This window comes from Apium graveolens, chromosome 6, assembly GCF_009905375.1.
Source record: "Apium graveolens cultivar Ventura chromosome 6, ASM990537v1, whole genome shotgun sequence".
NCBI lineage: Eukaryota > Viridiplantae > Streptophyta > Magnoliopsida > Apiales > Apiaceae > Apium > Apium graveolens.
Window position 1 is genome coordinate 275,035,283 of NC_133652.1, and position 15,532 is coordinate 275,050,814.

General features: G+C 31.9%; 2 protein-coding genes across 6 annotated transcripts; both read left to right on the plus strand.

The window, feature by feature from the left end:
• Positions 1–363: 363 nt before the first annotated feature.
• Positions 364–6,777, plus strand: LOC141663841 (uncharacterized). 5 transcript variants are annotated; one of them, XM_074469677.1, is made up of 7 exons: positions 364–542; positions 2,040–3,290; positions 3,396–3,526; positions 4,210–4,349; positions 4,649–4,742; positions 4,808–5,964; positions 6,510–6,776. In XM_074469677.1, the coding sequence occupies exons 2-6, from the start codon at positions 2,531–2,533 to the stop codon at positions 5,621–5,623; spliced, it is 1,941 nt and encodes a 646-aa protein (XP_074325778.1). In that variant the 5' UTR covers positions 364–542; positions 2,040–2,530; the 3' UTR covers positions 5,624–5,964; positions 6,510–6,776. The 5 variants fall into 5 exon arrangements, with proteins under 5 accessions (XP_074325778.1, XP_074325777.1, XP_074325781.1 ...); XM_074469676.1 differs by having other exon boundaries at positions 2,040–3,526; positions 4,808–6,777; XM_074469680.1 differs by lacking the exon at positions 6,510–6,776 and adding an exon at positions 4,498–4,567 and having other exon boundaries at positions 2,040–4,349; positions 4,649–4,947.
• Positions 6,778–8,493: 1,716 nt separating this feature from the next.
• Positions 8,494–11,903, plus strand: LOC141667607 (uncharacterized). Its single transcript, XM_074474157.1, has 6 exons — positions 8,494–8,614; positions 9,078–9,266; positions 9,367–9,584; positions 10,894–11,121; positions 11,194–11,385; positions 11,485–11,903. The coding sequence occupies exons 1-6, from the start codon at positions 8,548–8,550 to the stop codon at positions 11,800–11,802; spliced, it is 1,212 nt and encodes a 403-aa protein (XP_074330258.1). The 5' UTR covers positions 8,494–8,547; the 3' UTR covers positions 11,803–11,903.
• Positions 11,904–15,532: the final 3,629 nt, after the last annotated feature.

Consider the following 15,532-nt stretch of genomic DNA (forward strand, 5'->3'; position numbering starts at 1 on the left):
TCAAGTCACTACAAGAAATTAGACATTTACCTACTAATAATTTACCTACCAAATATTATTGGTAAGTAAAAGGCATTTTTACTTACCAATAATTATTGGTAAAAAGTATTGGTAGATAAATATAATATCTTAGAAAATTGTTGTAAGCTATCAATAATAATTGGTAAGTAAAGAGATTTACCTACATAATTAATTAAATCGATAATATTTTTAAAATATTTCTTTTTAAATTGATGCTTACGTGTAGCTTTACATTATAAAAATAATGGCTAAAGACAATCCTACCTGGCCAAGATCTATAAAATATGCAAGATCATTTTATTTAGTTTTTTTATTCAATTAATTATAAACCAATAATATACATTTTCCCAATGTCAATGTAACAAATAAAACTTCTATTTGGTTCGATTGCTCTTCTTTCTTCTTCCCAGTATACATGAACCCTAATTGCTTCTATACATGAACCCTAATTGCTTCTAGGTGAACTCTGCTATAGGCAAATTGATCAGTGTTCTCTAATCCATCTCATCTCTTGTACAGAGGTAATTAATCTATTCATCTTCTATATATAATACATACTTGTGTATATATACATGTTGTATGTATGTATATACTACCTGCTAATACATGATGTAGATCTAACTAATTAATTATAAAAATAATCATAGTGTATAGTTTAGCTTGATATGAGTTTAATTTCACATATTATTAGAGGAAATAGTATATTGTTGCTATTTGAAATTACAAGTTAAAAGATCACTCCTCGAATTTTAATACATTTTTACATGTATCCCTTTTGTCTTAGTTTTTAATTTTATATTTTTAAGCAGATCTGTAGTTTGCATACCATATTATAAATTTCTAAATTTATAATCTTTTTACTATTTTAGCTTTTAGACTAAAATAATATTATCATTTTTTAGATTTATTTTTTAACAGGGAGAAAACTTGAGATTTTTTTTTGTAGATGTAGATTCTAATATCAAAGTTTGTTCAATAAATTTTTAATAATTCGAATTAGGATAGAATAATGTTCCACGTTTCTTGAAATGTATCACTACAGAGCACTTGTGTGGTAGTTTGTCCAAAATTGATGAAGATTTTTATTATACTCTGTGCTTGAAATGTAAGTGAAAGGTGACACTTTATGAAACTTAAGCTCTAATCTAGAAAAAAAATATAAAATGATTAATTGTCCATAGAACTACAAAACAAAGAGGGAAATTTTCCCCTGTCCTATGTCCAATACATTGTACTTCCTCAGCTATTTGAAAGAAATATAAGGCCATTCACATATAAAAGTTTAATTTTGAGTAATTATTGTAAAAATGGTTTTAAGTAGATACTTGTAAAATAAAATAAGGGATGATAATTTTTTAGAATAGGTAAATCCTTTCAAGCAAGTATAAGATGAGTAACAATTTGTAATTTTTTGAGCCAAAATTAAGCTAATGTAGAATCTTGTTAGTAAATACTTAAATAAGAGGCAGAGTGTGCATTGCATACCTTCAGAAGATGATGTTTTGCTAGCCTGCGGACCTGAGAAGCATCTTTAGGTTTATGATCATAATAAGATGAGGTTAATAAGAGAACACATGAAATACAAACTAGAAACTAGTGCACACGAAATATCTGATATGCAGCATGTATGTGAATCTTATTCCACAATCATATTAATATAGCCTCCATACATATCCCTTAATACATATCCCTTATATACCTTTTTTATAGCATCTCTTTAAAAATAACTTTAAAAAAAGTTGTTTCACTATAAAAAAGACAAAATAGTAAGTTTTTTGAGTGAAAAAGTTTAAAGAGATCATAAATTAAGTATATACAGAAAAAATCTATTAAAAAGGGAATAAACAGAGATAACTACTGCCCAAATTTAAATTTAGGGGCGTCAAACCTTTTTTTATAGAAGATCATATTTGATTAGCATGTTGTTGTGGTATTTTTTATTGACTGCACCCTGATTTTGACACAACTTATTTTGCTTGAATATTTTTATTAACCTTTTCTGGTTTGATTTTTTGTAGGAGGGATATGGATCGCTCATGGATTAATGTACCAAATAAGTTGTCACCGGAATATGCAGATGGTATTGATGAATTTATAAAGGTCGCAAGCAAGCAAAAAAACTCCACAGGGATGGTCATATGTCCTTGTTGTCGATGTGTGAATAAGCTATTACAAAATCTCAAAGTGATTAGGTTACACTTGCTTACACATGGCTTTCTTAGTACTTATAAGATATGGTATTGTCACGGTGAACACGTAGATGATGTAGAAGATGAAGTAACCTGAAATAGTCAAGATGAGGATATAAAAGATGATCATGATGATTTGGTTGCAGGTCTTGAGGATGTCATCAATAGTAAGTATTTTGACATTGGTCCAAGTAGTGATTTTCTCAATGATTCTTCGGTTAATGTGGGTGTCAAGTATGATGCTTTATTTGAATCTCTTCACAAGCCTTTGTATGATAATTGTAAAGATTTTTTGAGTCCTAAATGCAGTGGTTAGGTTAATGAGTATCAAGGTGGTTAATAAATTAACAGATAAAGCATTTGAGGATATTTCAAGGTGTTTTAAAGAGATGTTGCCTGAAGGAAATAAAATTCCGGAGAATTATTACCAAACAAGGAAGCTTCTTTGTGAAGTAGGTTTGGGATATGAGCAAATTGACGTATGTAGGTATGATTGTTCTATATTTTATGGTGATAATGCAAATGTTTTATCATGTCCAGTGTGTCAATGTAGTCGTTATATACGAAATAAGATCCCGCATAAACGACTTAGATGGTTTCCTCTAAAAGATCGATTAAAGCATTTGTTTAGTTCAAAACATACTTCAAAAGACATGCGATGGCATAAAGAAGTACGTAAATTGGAACCAGGTATATTACGTCATCCGGCTGATGGGATGGCATGGAAGCATTTCGATAATGCATACCCTGATTTTTCTGCAGATTCTAGGAGTGTGAGAATGGGATTGGCATCAGATGGGTTCAACCCTTTTTCAAACTTAACATCAACTTATAGTTTGTGGCCTGTGATATTAATTCCTTATAATATGCCACCTTGGGCTTCACCAAACGGTACAAATTATCTCATGTCTCTATTAATTCCAGGACCAAAATCACCCGGAAAATACTATGATGTGTTCTTGAAACCACTAATTGAAGAGCTCAAAGAGTTATGGGATGGAGTTGATGCATATGATTCATATGGTGGGTGTATATTCAAACTTAGGGCGGCGGTATTGTGGACAATCAGTGATTTTCCAGGTTATGCATACTTGTCGGGATGGAGCACTGCTGGAAAATTAGCATGTCCCGTGTGTTTGGAAGATACAAGATCTAGAAGAATAACTGACAAACAATGTTTCACAGGGCATCGATGTTATTTAAATGCAAACCATTCTTGGAGAAAGAGCAGAGAATATGATGGATCCCGTGAGTTACGAGGTACTCCGAGAACTTTTACAGGCGATGACATTTTAAAACAACTGGAGGAAGTCCCGGTACGTACAACTGGTAAAGCACCAATTAGTTCTTCTAAAAAATGTAAACGTGCAGCCAATGAGTTAAATTGGAGTAAAAGGAGTGTTCTCTTTGACTTACCATATTGGTCAAAACTTTTACTCCGTCACAATCTCGATGTGATGCACATAGAAAAAAATGTATGTGATAATATTATAGGTACCCTTCTAGATATTGAAGGTAAATCTAAAGATAATCTAAAAGCTCGTAAAGATTTACAAGACTTAAATATTCGTGAAGAACTTTGGTTGAAAAAGACCGCTAATAATAAATTTGAAAAACCCCATGCTAGTTATACTTTTACAAAAGAAGAGTGTAAAAGTTTTTGCCAATTTATTCAGAGTGTCAGAGTACCAGATGGGTATGCTTCAAATATAAGCCGTTGTGCTACTGATAGTAATAAGCTCAAGGGAATGAAAACTCATGATTGTCATGTTTTACTTCATAAGATTCTACGAACATTACAACCTTACTTGACGAAGAACATTCGTGGAACTTTGATTGAGTTATGTCAGTTTTTTTCAAAAAAATTGTGCAAAAACAATTCGAATATCTGATATTGAAGAATTAAAAGATGGAATTGTCATAATTTTGTGTAAGTTGGAGAAGATATTTCCCCCGATATTTTTTACTATAATGGTCCATCTTTGTGTACACTTACCAGAACAAGTGTTGCAAGGTGGTCCCGTGCACTCGAGATGGATGTTTGAGACAGAACGGCATATGGGATTGTACAAGCATTATGTTAGAAACATGGCACGACCAGATGGTTCTATTGCTGAGGCTTATATTGTGGACGAAGCTGTAAGTTTTTTGTCTAGATATGTTTCAAACATAGAGACAAGATACACTAGACCAGAATGAAATTGGGATTTACCTTTTTCAAAATATCAAATGGGCATTTTCAAGTCTAATGTCCGTCCATTGGGGGCATCTTCTATCCAATTGTTAGGAAATTGGAAAAAGTCTATTCAATGGTATATCTTAAACAATTCTGTAGATGACATCCAAGAATATCTCGAGTAAGTAAAAATATTTTTCATGTTATTGCATCAACGTATTTTATATAAGGAATTGATATTTGATACATACTTTTTATGTAGTGAACACAGGAACATTTTGCAAGAGAGAGGCCTTCCAAATTCAGATATTGAAATTAAACAAAGAGAGGAATTTCCATTATGGTTCCAGAAGAAGGTTAGAGCTGGTTTTAATAATTTTTTAACTTAACTTTATAGTTTTTGATATTCATTTTTTTGTAGGTGTCAAAAATGCAAGTGAAAAAATCAAGGATTGTTAGTGATGATTTGTACTCTTTATCTCAAGATCCATTAGAACGATATAATAGTTACCAAAGTTGTATTGTCAACGGTGTTAGATTTCGCTGCAAAGCATATGATGATGCCCTTCGGACACAGTGTTCTGGAGTTTGCACCGAGGGTGATCATGATAGTGATGACATTGTGTACTATGGAACCTTAACAGAGATTTTGCAGCTGTCATACCAATTCAATCGAAAAGTTTTTTTATTTCGATGCAAGTGGTATAACTCTAATCCAAAAGGTAGATCAATCTATGTGGATAACAATATGACATCCGTGAATACATCAACAGATTGGTATCCTACCGAGCCGTTTATTTTGGCAACTCAAGCTCAACAAGTTTTTTATCTTCGTGATATAAAGCGTGGTTCAGACTGGAGGTTTGTCCAGAAAGTAAATCATAGGAATCTGTACGACATTCCTGAATTATGTGAAGTGTCAAATTATCAACCAAGTAATGATGTGTTCCAAGAAGAAGAATCAATTCAATTACCACCTTTTAAACCAATTGAAGATTTGATTGAAAGCTCATCATTAGTTCGAAAAGATGTTGCATCTTTAAGTGTTTCAGGTGAACTTGTCGATAAATTAATCGTCAACAATGAAAAACAACCTTCTTATGAAGAAGATGATTCAGAGGAAACTGAACTAAGTGAAGGTTATGATGATGGAGATATTTTCTTGAATGATAGTGAAATACTTTGTTCGAGTGACGATGACAGTGACGAAACTTTTGACACAGAGTCAGATGCATGATGATTCTCCTCAGAATTTTGTATAATTCCTTTATTTACTATAAGTACCTGATCCATGTACATGTTTTCAAGGTTTCTTAGAATTCTGTATAATTCCTTTTACGTTAGTAAATTGTAGTTTGTTCATTAATCTCGAGGACTCCTGCGAAATATTTGGTGTGTAATTAATTATATTTTTGCTAATGTGTAAAACTCTGTCTTAGATCATCATTAAAATTGACCAGATGCTCAATTGGATGTTTTTCAGGTTCTTTAACTGTTGTACTTGTTGTAAAATATGCAGACCTGGTGCAGGCTTATTGTTCCAGTGTTCTCTGCGATCTCTATAACCCTTTATTTACTGTAAGTACTTGTGTTATCTATGTACTTGTTTTCGCAGTTTCTTGGATTTCTTAATGTTTTTCCATGTTTTACTACTTTTGCTGTGATGTACAGGTATAACTAACTTGAAAAATGCATATAAATGTTGATTCTTTAGTGGTATGGCAATATGGACTGCCTCGTGGCTTTCTCTGAGTAGGAAAATACAATTCACTTGTAGTGTCACCTGTCTCTCACAGTTCTGAAATAATGTGACTTGTATGCTGTATTGAAACATATATCAGTGTTGGTTTAATTGTGACTACTTTGGCTACTAGCCTACTAAGGTGTGCAAATAGCCAAATAATATCTAAAAGCTATAATTGACTTACTTATGCAGCTGAGATTCCTTGTGCACTTATGAAAAATCTGAACTAAGCTATTCTTCTAAGAATCCTATAGTAAATTCTAACATCCTTGTTGCTTAATTTTTTTTTTTAATCTGTGGGACTCCAGGAATGCTCTGCAAAATGTTTGGTGCCTGATCAAATATAATTTGTTAATAGGTGAAATTATGTCCTTGTCAGGTGTTTGAGTACTTTGCATCATTTAAAGCCCCAGGAGAAGTTTTTATGAACCTGCAACCTGTCCAGTTCCGAAGCAAAGGTTTTCAAGACAGATCCAATGTTGGCATCACCATGATTTTTGTCTTAAAATTTATATATTATATTCAGTGCTATCATGGAGCTTTTTCCCAGAGAAGAAGTGGCACGGACAAATTATGCAGATTACTCCACTGATAAATTATTTTCATGGAAAAATATAGAAGAATTTTTCTGATATGCAATGCTTGTTTATGAATTTATTTGTGAGTTTGTTGCATTTATTAGAAAATCTCTTTTGAACAACCATTCATTTATTAAAAAATTCACTATGTAGCAAAACTTTGAAATTTTATGACCTAATTAGTTTTTGTAGTTATTTTCCCATTTAAATTATGTATAGATATGCACGGTACCCAAATATAATTAACACTTCAAAAAAAATTTAAAATAATTTAAACACATATACATTATTTATTTTGATAATCTTGTATACTTAATAATATTTTTTAGATAATTCATATGAAAGTCACTTTTTTAGATTATTCTTTGCTCTACACTTCTATATAATTATGACAATTCATGTCACTTGATCCGATTAAATCTATTTTTAAAATGGATTAAATATATTTTCTAATAAATTAGTTTTTTATAATTTTCTTAATTCTTCAACATATGTATTGGCAGCAAGAATTTAGTACATGATACATAATTTTAGATTGAGAGAGTAAATAACACGTTTTTAATCATACATAAAATATTTTTTTAAGAGTTTAAAATCAAAATCATATTTTTAAAATAATAAATAAGAAAATCCAAACAGACACTTTTATTAAAATTCTGATAATAGCTCTCTCATTTGAATTTACATTTGAGTTCATACATTTCTTCCTTATTCTATTTGAAATGACACGATGTTTTGTCGATTTAGATAATTTTCCAATTTTCATTGTTCATAGTTATTTCTTATTTTTTTCAATTAAGTTTCTAGGAATTTTCATTTAGTTAATTTTTGGATTAGATTAAAGTGATTTTTTTGAATCATTTTAAGAATATTAATTCTTATGTAAATTTGAATTTTTATTTTTATACAACAATTTCATATATATATATATGTGTGTGTTTGTGTTTGTGTGAGTGGGGCTTGACAGATTAAGGCTCTGTTTGGGATTAGGTTAAAAATTCTGTTAGAAAAAGTATTGCTAACAAAAGTGTTGTTGTAAAAATCAGATAAATTGTTTGGTAATTTTTTTGATATGTATATATTTTCATGTAAAAAATTAAAAATAATAATGCTTCTCGTAAGATTTGATGGTAAAATCAACATCTCTTTAACAACTTTTCATTTTTCTTAAAATATGGTTAGTGAAATGTTCGAATAATAAAATCTAATAAAAATTAAAATGAAAATAATAAATTTCATTTTAATGATATAGAGTTAAGATTAGTGATAAGTGACCTTATATTTTTTGTGTGTTTTAAAAATCATAATTTTACAATATGCTTCTCGTAACATTTGATGGTAAAATCAGTATCTGTTTAGCAACTTTTGATTTTTCTTAAAATACGGTTATGCGTATGTCACAAATTGATACAAAGAAAAAAACGAGTTGAATTTGAAAATTTTAATATATTTGATATTAATAAAATTATATAATTTTTTTGAGTAATTTATTTAAAATTAACTCTTTAGTAAATCATTAATTATTTTGAGCAAATAATAATACATAATAATTTATAAGATAAATAAACCTAATTATTTTAAAAAAGATCTAGCTAAATTTGATAGCTTTAATATTAAATTAAGAGTAATCTATATTTCAATAAGTGCAAAAATTAAGTAATGTGATATTCATGTTTCATGTAATGTGAAATTTTTGGTTGTGGCCTTTAACATTCCCCCCCTTTTTTTTATTAATTTTAAATATTTTATCTACCTAGATGCATAAGATTAGGTATAATTGTGAAAACTTATCCCCGGTTCCATCCAAAATTGGGTCATCTATCATCCACTTCTCAAACAATGCCTCCAAAGTTTAACCGCCTCCCAAGTTTAGCCAAAGCTAAGGGTACTGCTTATTCTCTAATCGGTAATCAATCTCTGGTTTCTTTACTTATTTTTCTCTCATCGCTAATCAATCTCTCAATTTCTTTATTTGTGTGTGATTAAACAAATAAGTTATATACGCATGAATCATCAATATGTATTAGTGTATGTATTTTGGTATATAGATGATAGGTATGACTATATGTGTGTTATAATCTAATACATTTAGTTTAAGATTACTGTGTGGAATGGGCTATTTGATTTGATATTAATATGCATCTAACTACTAAACAGGGAATTGACATCATGTTCTATAAAATTAAAACTACCCTTGATTTTAAAACCAATAAACTGGTCATGACATGGATGAAAATTTTTATAATATGAACTTTGAAGTTATTACTTCCCTACTGAATATTAAGGATGTAGCTAGTACTAAAAAATGGCTTTTTCCGTAAACTATATTTCTTTTAAGTAATCTTCAAATTTTGTAATCAATTGGACAGGACTATGTATCATGTCGCCTGGACGCCGCACCACTCGGTCTATTGCACGTAATCAAAAAGAGATACCAACAAAAGATACAAATGTCTGTACAATTGAATCAAAAGGAGACAGTCTTACTGATGCTAAGACTATAGAACCCAGTGCAAAAACTCGGTTGGCAGGTGAAAATGATAACAAAACAAGAGCAGGTAGTTTGTAATTTACTTTGTGTCCCTTTATTATTTTGGTATATTGCATTGTGAGTTTTTTGTTGAGATCATGTAAAACGAAAAGTTAACCCACGCAAAGCAACTCGTGGAATGGGGACTTCAAGAATTGCTAAGGCATCCGCAACAGGAAAGCTATCAGTTGTTTTTGATGCAGATTGTCGCCAACCAATATGTAATAATGCAGAGAAATTTAATAATGAGATTGGATTTATTGTTCGTAATCATGGTACATTTTCTTATAAAGATTGGAGACTCGTTCCTCAAGAGGTCAGAGCACCACTACGTAATTATCTTTTGGTAATTTTTCTAACATTGTTATGCATTTATGTATATATATATCCTATCTCAAGTTTCTATAAATTTGATAATATGCTTTTATATAATTTAAAGTACTGGCATATAATACTAATCAATGATTTTAAAACTACAATAATTTGTGTTGTCATTAACATATGATGTTAGTCGAGGTTATTTTTAATTTAGTATTATTCGATGTAATATAATCTACCAGGATACTCCTAATTACTCTGCCACGTCTTATATGAAAAAGTTATCCTCATGTATGCAAGCCTAGTTGACTATAGATAAGAAATATATAACATAACAAATTAAGTAATCATAACCAGCAGTGTTGAAATAGCACCTAATTTGCACACACAGTACTTTTATATATATAGGATTATAAGGTTTAACATTGTGAAGATACAAAACTCTTTGGCCCAAAGTAAAAAGCTGCATAATTATGTGATAAAAAAATTATAAGCACTGATTAGCAATGTGCAATATCTTGTGCTTATATTCTTTAATTATAAATAATTAACTCAGATAAGTAATTAAAGTAAAAAATCCCATTACTACGGTGACTCCTATCACCTAGCAACACATGTCCCTTTGATTGAATTTCTTGTCAAAAGACTTTCACTGCCGCTGTAATGTGAAAATGGAAATCAAGAGAATTTAATAATAATAAGAGATAATTAATATATATCATAACTATGATTTTAAATATGAAAATAGCAGAACATAATAAAAGGTAGATATAAAATGAGATTTTAAATGAAGTTTTAGTGAAAAAGATAAAGATATGATATAATTGTGCATGTACATGCAATTATAACTACTTTTGTTCTATCTGGTGCCAATATTTAAGTGGGAATTTTAATATGGAAGTACTTGTAGTGAGACGAGAAAACGTAAATATAACTATGCTGAAAAAGAAATAGGGCAATGATTTAGAAATGATTTAGAGTTTAATTCATCAGCATGTCTATTATTTTTTTAACCAATATAATTAGTAAATGATCAAAATCACCACTGCATCTTCATTTTGCCCTTGTATATATAGATTATAATATCATATAAATCACTTGTATAGGGAGGAAGATAAAATTTAAAATGGTATCCCTTATCTAGAAGGATATTAAGAAAATGAGTGTTTATAAAGTGTTTATCATGAAGTTTCAGGCAGTATAAGGTATCACTTAGATTATTTGTTAGATCCTATTTTCATTTATTTATTCTTTCGATTTATATCCTGTTTTCATTCATTTATTCTTTTGAGTTCCATAGATACCCGTTTATGATATATTTTATTTTATCTACGCAGGAAAATTTTGACATTGACTTGCAGGATAAAACTACTATATTGTGCATTGATGATCAAATGAGAAAAGCATGGAAAACGCACAAGTATAAGTTGCATATGTATTTTAAATGCATTGGAGGTATAAAAAATGTAGAGATGGCGAAGAAAAAACGACATCCACACCTAAATGAGGACCAACAAGAAGATTGGGAGATCTTATGTGATCGATGGTGCACTGATGATTTTAAGGTACTTTGTTTTTTTGATCACTTTTATTATTTTCTTAATATTTTATTAATTTACTCTATTTTATTTTCTTAGGAAAGAGCTGTTAAAAATACCATCAATCGATCTAAAAGACCATGGGAGTCTAAAAATGGATCAGTGTCAACAACACGCCATCATATTTGGCGTGGAATGGAATTAACTTCTTCAACAGGACAAATTGAAACATGGCGTCTAAATCATTTTGATAAAAATGGATGGACTGGTCCAGGCCTTCAAGAGCTATATGTGAGTTAATTTATCTTTGTTTTTTACCTGCTACACATTTAGTTACTTTGTTTCGCTCTGCTTTGAGGTACTGACTTAAAATAATGTGTAATTAACCAGGATAAAATGATAGATATTAGAGAAAGTTATTCTCCAGAAGAAATGTCAGATAAAGAATTCATGGAAGCAGTCCTTGGTCGTGATTCTGTACATTTACGAGGATGGGGAAGATCTGCTGGAAAAACCAACAAAAGAGCCTGTGGTACTAATATCGAGTCTAATAAACCGAGTTATCAAGAGTTAGTTCAACAGCTTAATGAGGCCAATAATAGTCTTGACGAAGTTGTTAACGTGCTACGCCAAAACAACCTTATGGCACCACCAAAGACATCTCCCATAAATGATGATTTGGATGCAAATTTAAATGATTTATTTTAAACTTTCTTTAATGATTGCAGGAACTTAAAACTCTATGTAACTTATTAGACATTTTTCATTTTGTAGGTTATTATGCGTTAAATAAAAGAATTATGTAATTATGGATTGTTTCTTTAATTCAAAAAAATTATTTGCAAGAAAATGTATTTGTATCATGATAAAATAAGATGTTACCATTAAAAAAATTGACAAATGTCACATTTCTGAAACACGACATGTCATAATTATAAATGAGGTGGTCATGATTAAGAGCTAACATGTGGTGCATTAACGACACATGTGGCACCTCAATGAGGAGCCACGTGGCTCATCAATGAGGTTCCATGTGGCACATCAAGGAAGTACCACTTGGAACGCCATGGAGGCGCCACATGCTATGACCATGAGGTGCCATGTGGCACCTTCAGACAGTGCCACGTGACACCTTCAGACAGTGCCACGTGGCACGTCTTGGAGGTGCCATGTGGAACGTCCATAAGGCGCCACGTGTAATTAGACTAGATGACATGGTGGCATGCCACATAAGTGACACATAAGCTGTGATGGCCATGTAAGCTAGTGACACATCATCTGATGACAAGCTATTATTGTGGGGTCCACAAATTATATTACCTAACAATATATAAATGTGTAGGTAATGAGTCTTTCTCCACCAACTTTTACCTACCAATCTTGACCAATACTTTATTGGTAGGTATTTCTATTTACCTACAGATATCATACTTTTACCTACTTATACAACTGGTAGGTAAAAGTCAATTTTCTTGTAGTGAGTGCATATAAACAAAACCAAGAAAGTCAACATTGTTTAACTAGCATAATCAATACAAGTGCACATATTCAAACGCGAATTAATAACAAACATGCCCTTAAAAAATTGAAAGATTTTATACAAATGACAACTAGTACATTCATGGCTTCTCATCTATTAAAAGAGAACGATACACTAAATCTGATACATAAACAACAATCCAAATTAAATAATGTATACATAAATAATGACAGATCGGTTACTGGTGAATCCCTTCCTACATAATGTATACAAAAAAAAGGAAAAAAGCAAAAATTTCTAACCTCCTTCTTGAAGTAAAATGTGCAGGCACTGTCAAATTCCGAGACTTGATGAGATAATCTGCAAATGGACAAAATTGAATTTAAAAACATACTATTACTTAAAACTTTAAACGGACAAAAATCGGAAGATATCAACCAGAAAAGAAAAATACATGCAAATATCAAACCTAATTGATATATTTAGGCAAACCTAAATATATATACACAAGAACACAAACCTAATTTATGTTAAAAAAATGCAGATTTATGTAAATATATATACATGCATATTTAAAACAACTCAAGAAAAAATATAAAATTAGAGTACAAACCTTATTTGGCTCAATGAATTTCAAAACCTGTTCAAAAAGGAAAAAACCCATTAAAATTTATGAACATTGAACAAATGTAACCTAATCGAACATACAAACCTAAATGAACAAACATACCTGTTCAGAAATTCGGGTTTCTCGTAGATGGATTTTGATTAACTGATGGTGTTCTTCCATTTGGGGTTTAATTAAAACCTATGTACTTATTATAAACTGATATGGTGTGTGTGTGAGATAGAGAGAGAGTGAGAGAGAGACAGGAAAAATAATTAGAGGGGAGAAACGGGTTTTTTTTGGTTAAGGGGGGGGAATATTTGGGGAATAAGGGGGGAAAGTTTCCGCGTTTTTTTTAATTTTTTTTAAGTTAACCATCGACAACGGTTGTAAAATACAACAGATGTCTATAAAACAAAGACATCAGTTATATAGAAAACCGATGTCTAACTAACGTTTTTTATTTTTGAAAAATAAGTATAGACATCGGTTATTTTCTGGACCGATGTCTAAAACAATAAGTAACATCGGTTTTAAAATAACCGATGTCTAAATGAACTTTACCATCGATCGTCTGAGCAACCGATGTCTAAGGACCGATGTCTATTGACAGAATTCTAGTAGTGATATCTAAGGCAACATGTATAAGGGTGTTGGCCTACCAAATTTAAGGCAAAATTTAAAGTAACATTTGGTTATGATGTTGCTATATATCATTTTTTTTCAATTTCTTGCCACATAAGACAACATTTTTTGTGGCAACATCATTTTTGGACGTTGCTGAAGGCCATTTATGTGGTAGTGAGATGATGCCATGGCCAATTACCTAAGGGTCGTGAAAGAAATATTGACTCAATTTGATAAAAGGTATGCGGAACATGTACCGAAAGAGAAGAACACTACGTCCGACACCCTTTTCAAGTTCACCTCATCTGAAATTGAAAACTATCCAATTAGCACCAATTAGTATCAACTTCCAAGTCCTGAGGATCCCGATAATTCATGCTATAAACCTGATAGCACCAATTAGTTTGACTAGTTGATGGATTGACTCCATCGAGAACCACCTTAAGACGGGTTGGCTCCCGGATGATGCCCAAGAGGCACGCAAGTTATCAGTAAGAGCATATTGAGGTACTCTTTAATTAAAGGTCTTTTATGCAAGAGGTCTTTCGTAATCCCATATTTGAAGTGCTCAAGACCTCATTAGCTAGAGTAGGCACTAAAGGAAGACCACGAAAGGATTTGCGGACATTACTTTAGGGGCAGGGCCTTCATTCATAAGATAACCCAGCTGGGGTTTTACTGGCCAGCCATATTATCCAGTGCAAAGGCTTATGTGAAAAAGTGTAATACATTCCAGAGGCACGTTTCTGTAGTTCGACAACACCAAGAGAGGTTACGCCCATTAGCTCCCCCATCCCCTTCGTAATATGGGGAATGGACATACTAGGTCCCTTTCCTGTAGCATCGGGAAAAAGGAAGCTCATCGTGGTTGTCATTGACTACTTCACTAAGTAGATTGAGGCCAAAGCACTGCCAAGATAACCACCAAGAAAATTTCTCAATTCTTCTAGGAGAATGTGATATGTCAATTTGGAATCCCACACATCCTTGTTACGAATAATGGGCGATAATTCGACAATGAAAAGTTTAAGGAGTACTGTAATGATAACATCATAGAACTTCGATTCACCTCAATTGCCAATCCCCAAGCAAATAGGCAAGCAGAGGTCACTAATCGGATCATCCTTGATGGACTCAAAAAGAGGGCTGAAAGCCCAAGAAATACTTGTGTGGACGAATTTTTAGCTATACTCTGGGCATATCATACTACCTACAAAGATACTACTAAAGCTACCCCATTCATGTTGGTCTACGGAGCCGAGACAGTGGTGCCCCTTGAGATCACCCACGGATTATGAAAGGTTAAAGCTTATGAAGTGGAAATTAATGAAGAAGGAATGAGGCTTGCTCTCGACCTTATTGACAAGGTCAGCGACGAAGCCAACACCTGTAATGCAGAGCATCCGCGCAGAGCCTCCCTTTACTATAAAAGTAGGGTAAAAGAAAGGATTTTTCACCAAGAAAACTTGGTGTTAAGAAAGATTGAGGTGTTAGGAGTTGGAGAGAAAGGAAAGTTAGCCCCAAATTGGGAAGGACCTTAGGAGGTCACATAGATAATGGGATGAGGATCCTATAAGCAAGAGACTTTGGGCGGAGATGAGGTCCCCCGAACATGAAAATATGTTCAAAAATAAGATTGCGGGGATGTGGTGGAATATAAGTCTCTGGTTCATCATTCATCATTAGAATCATGATTTTTGTGCACTCAGTTGGAAGTTTAAATT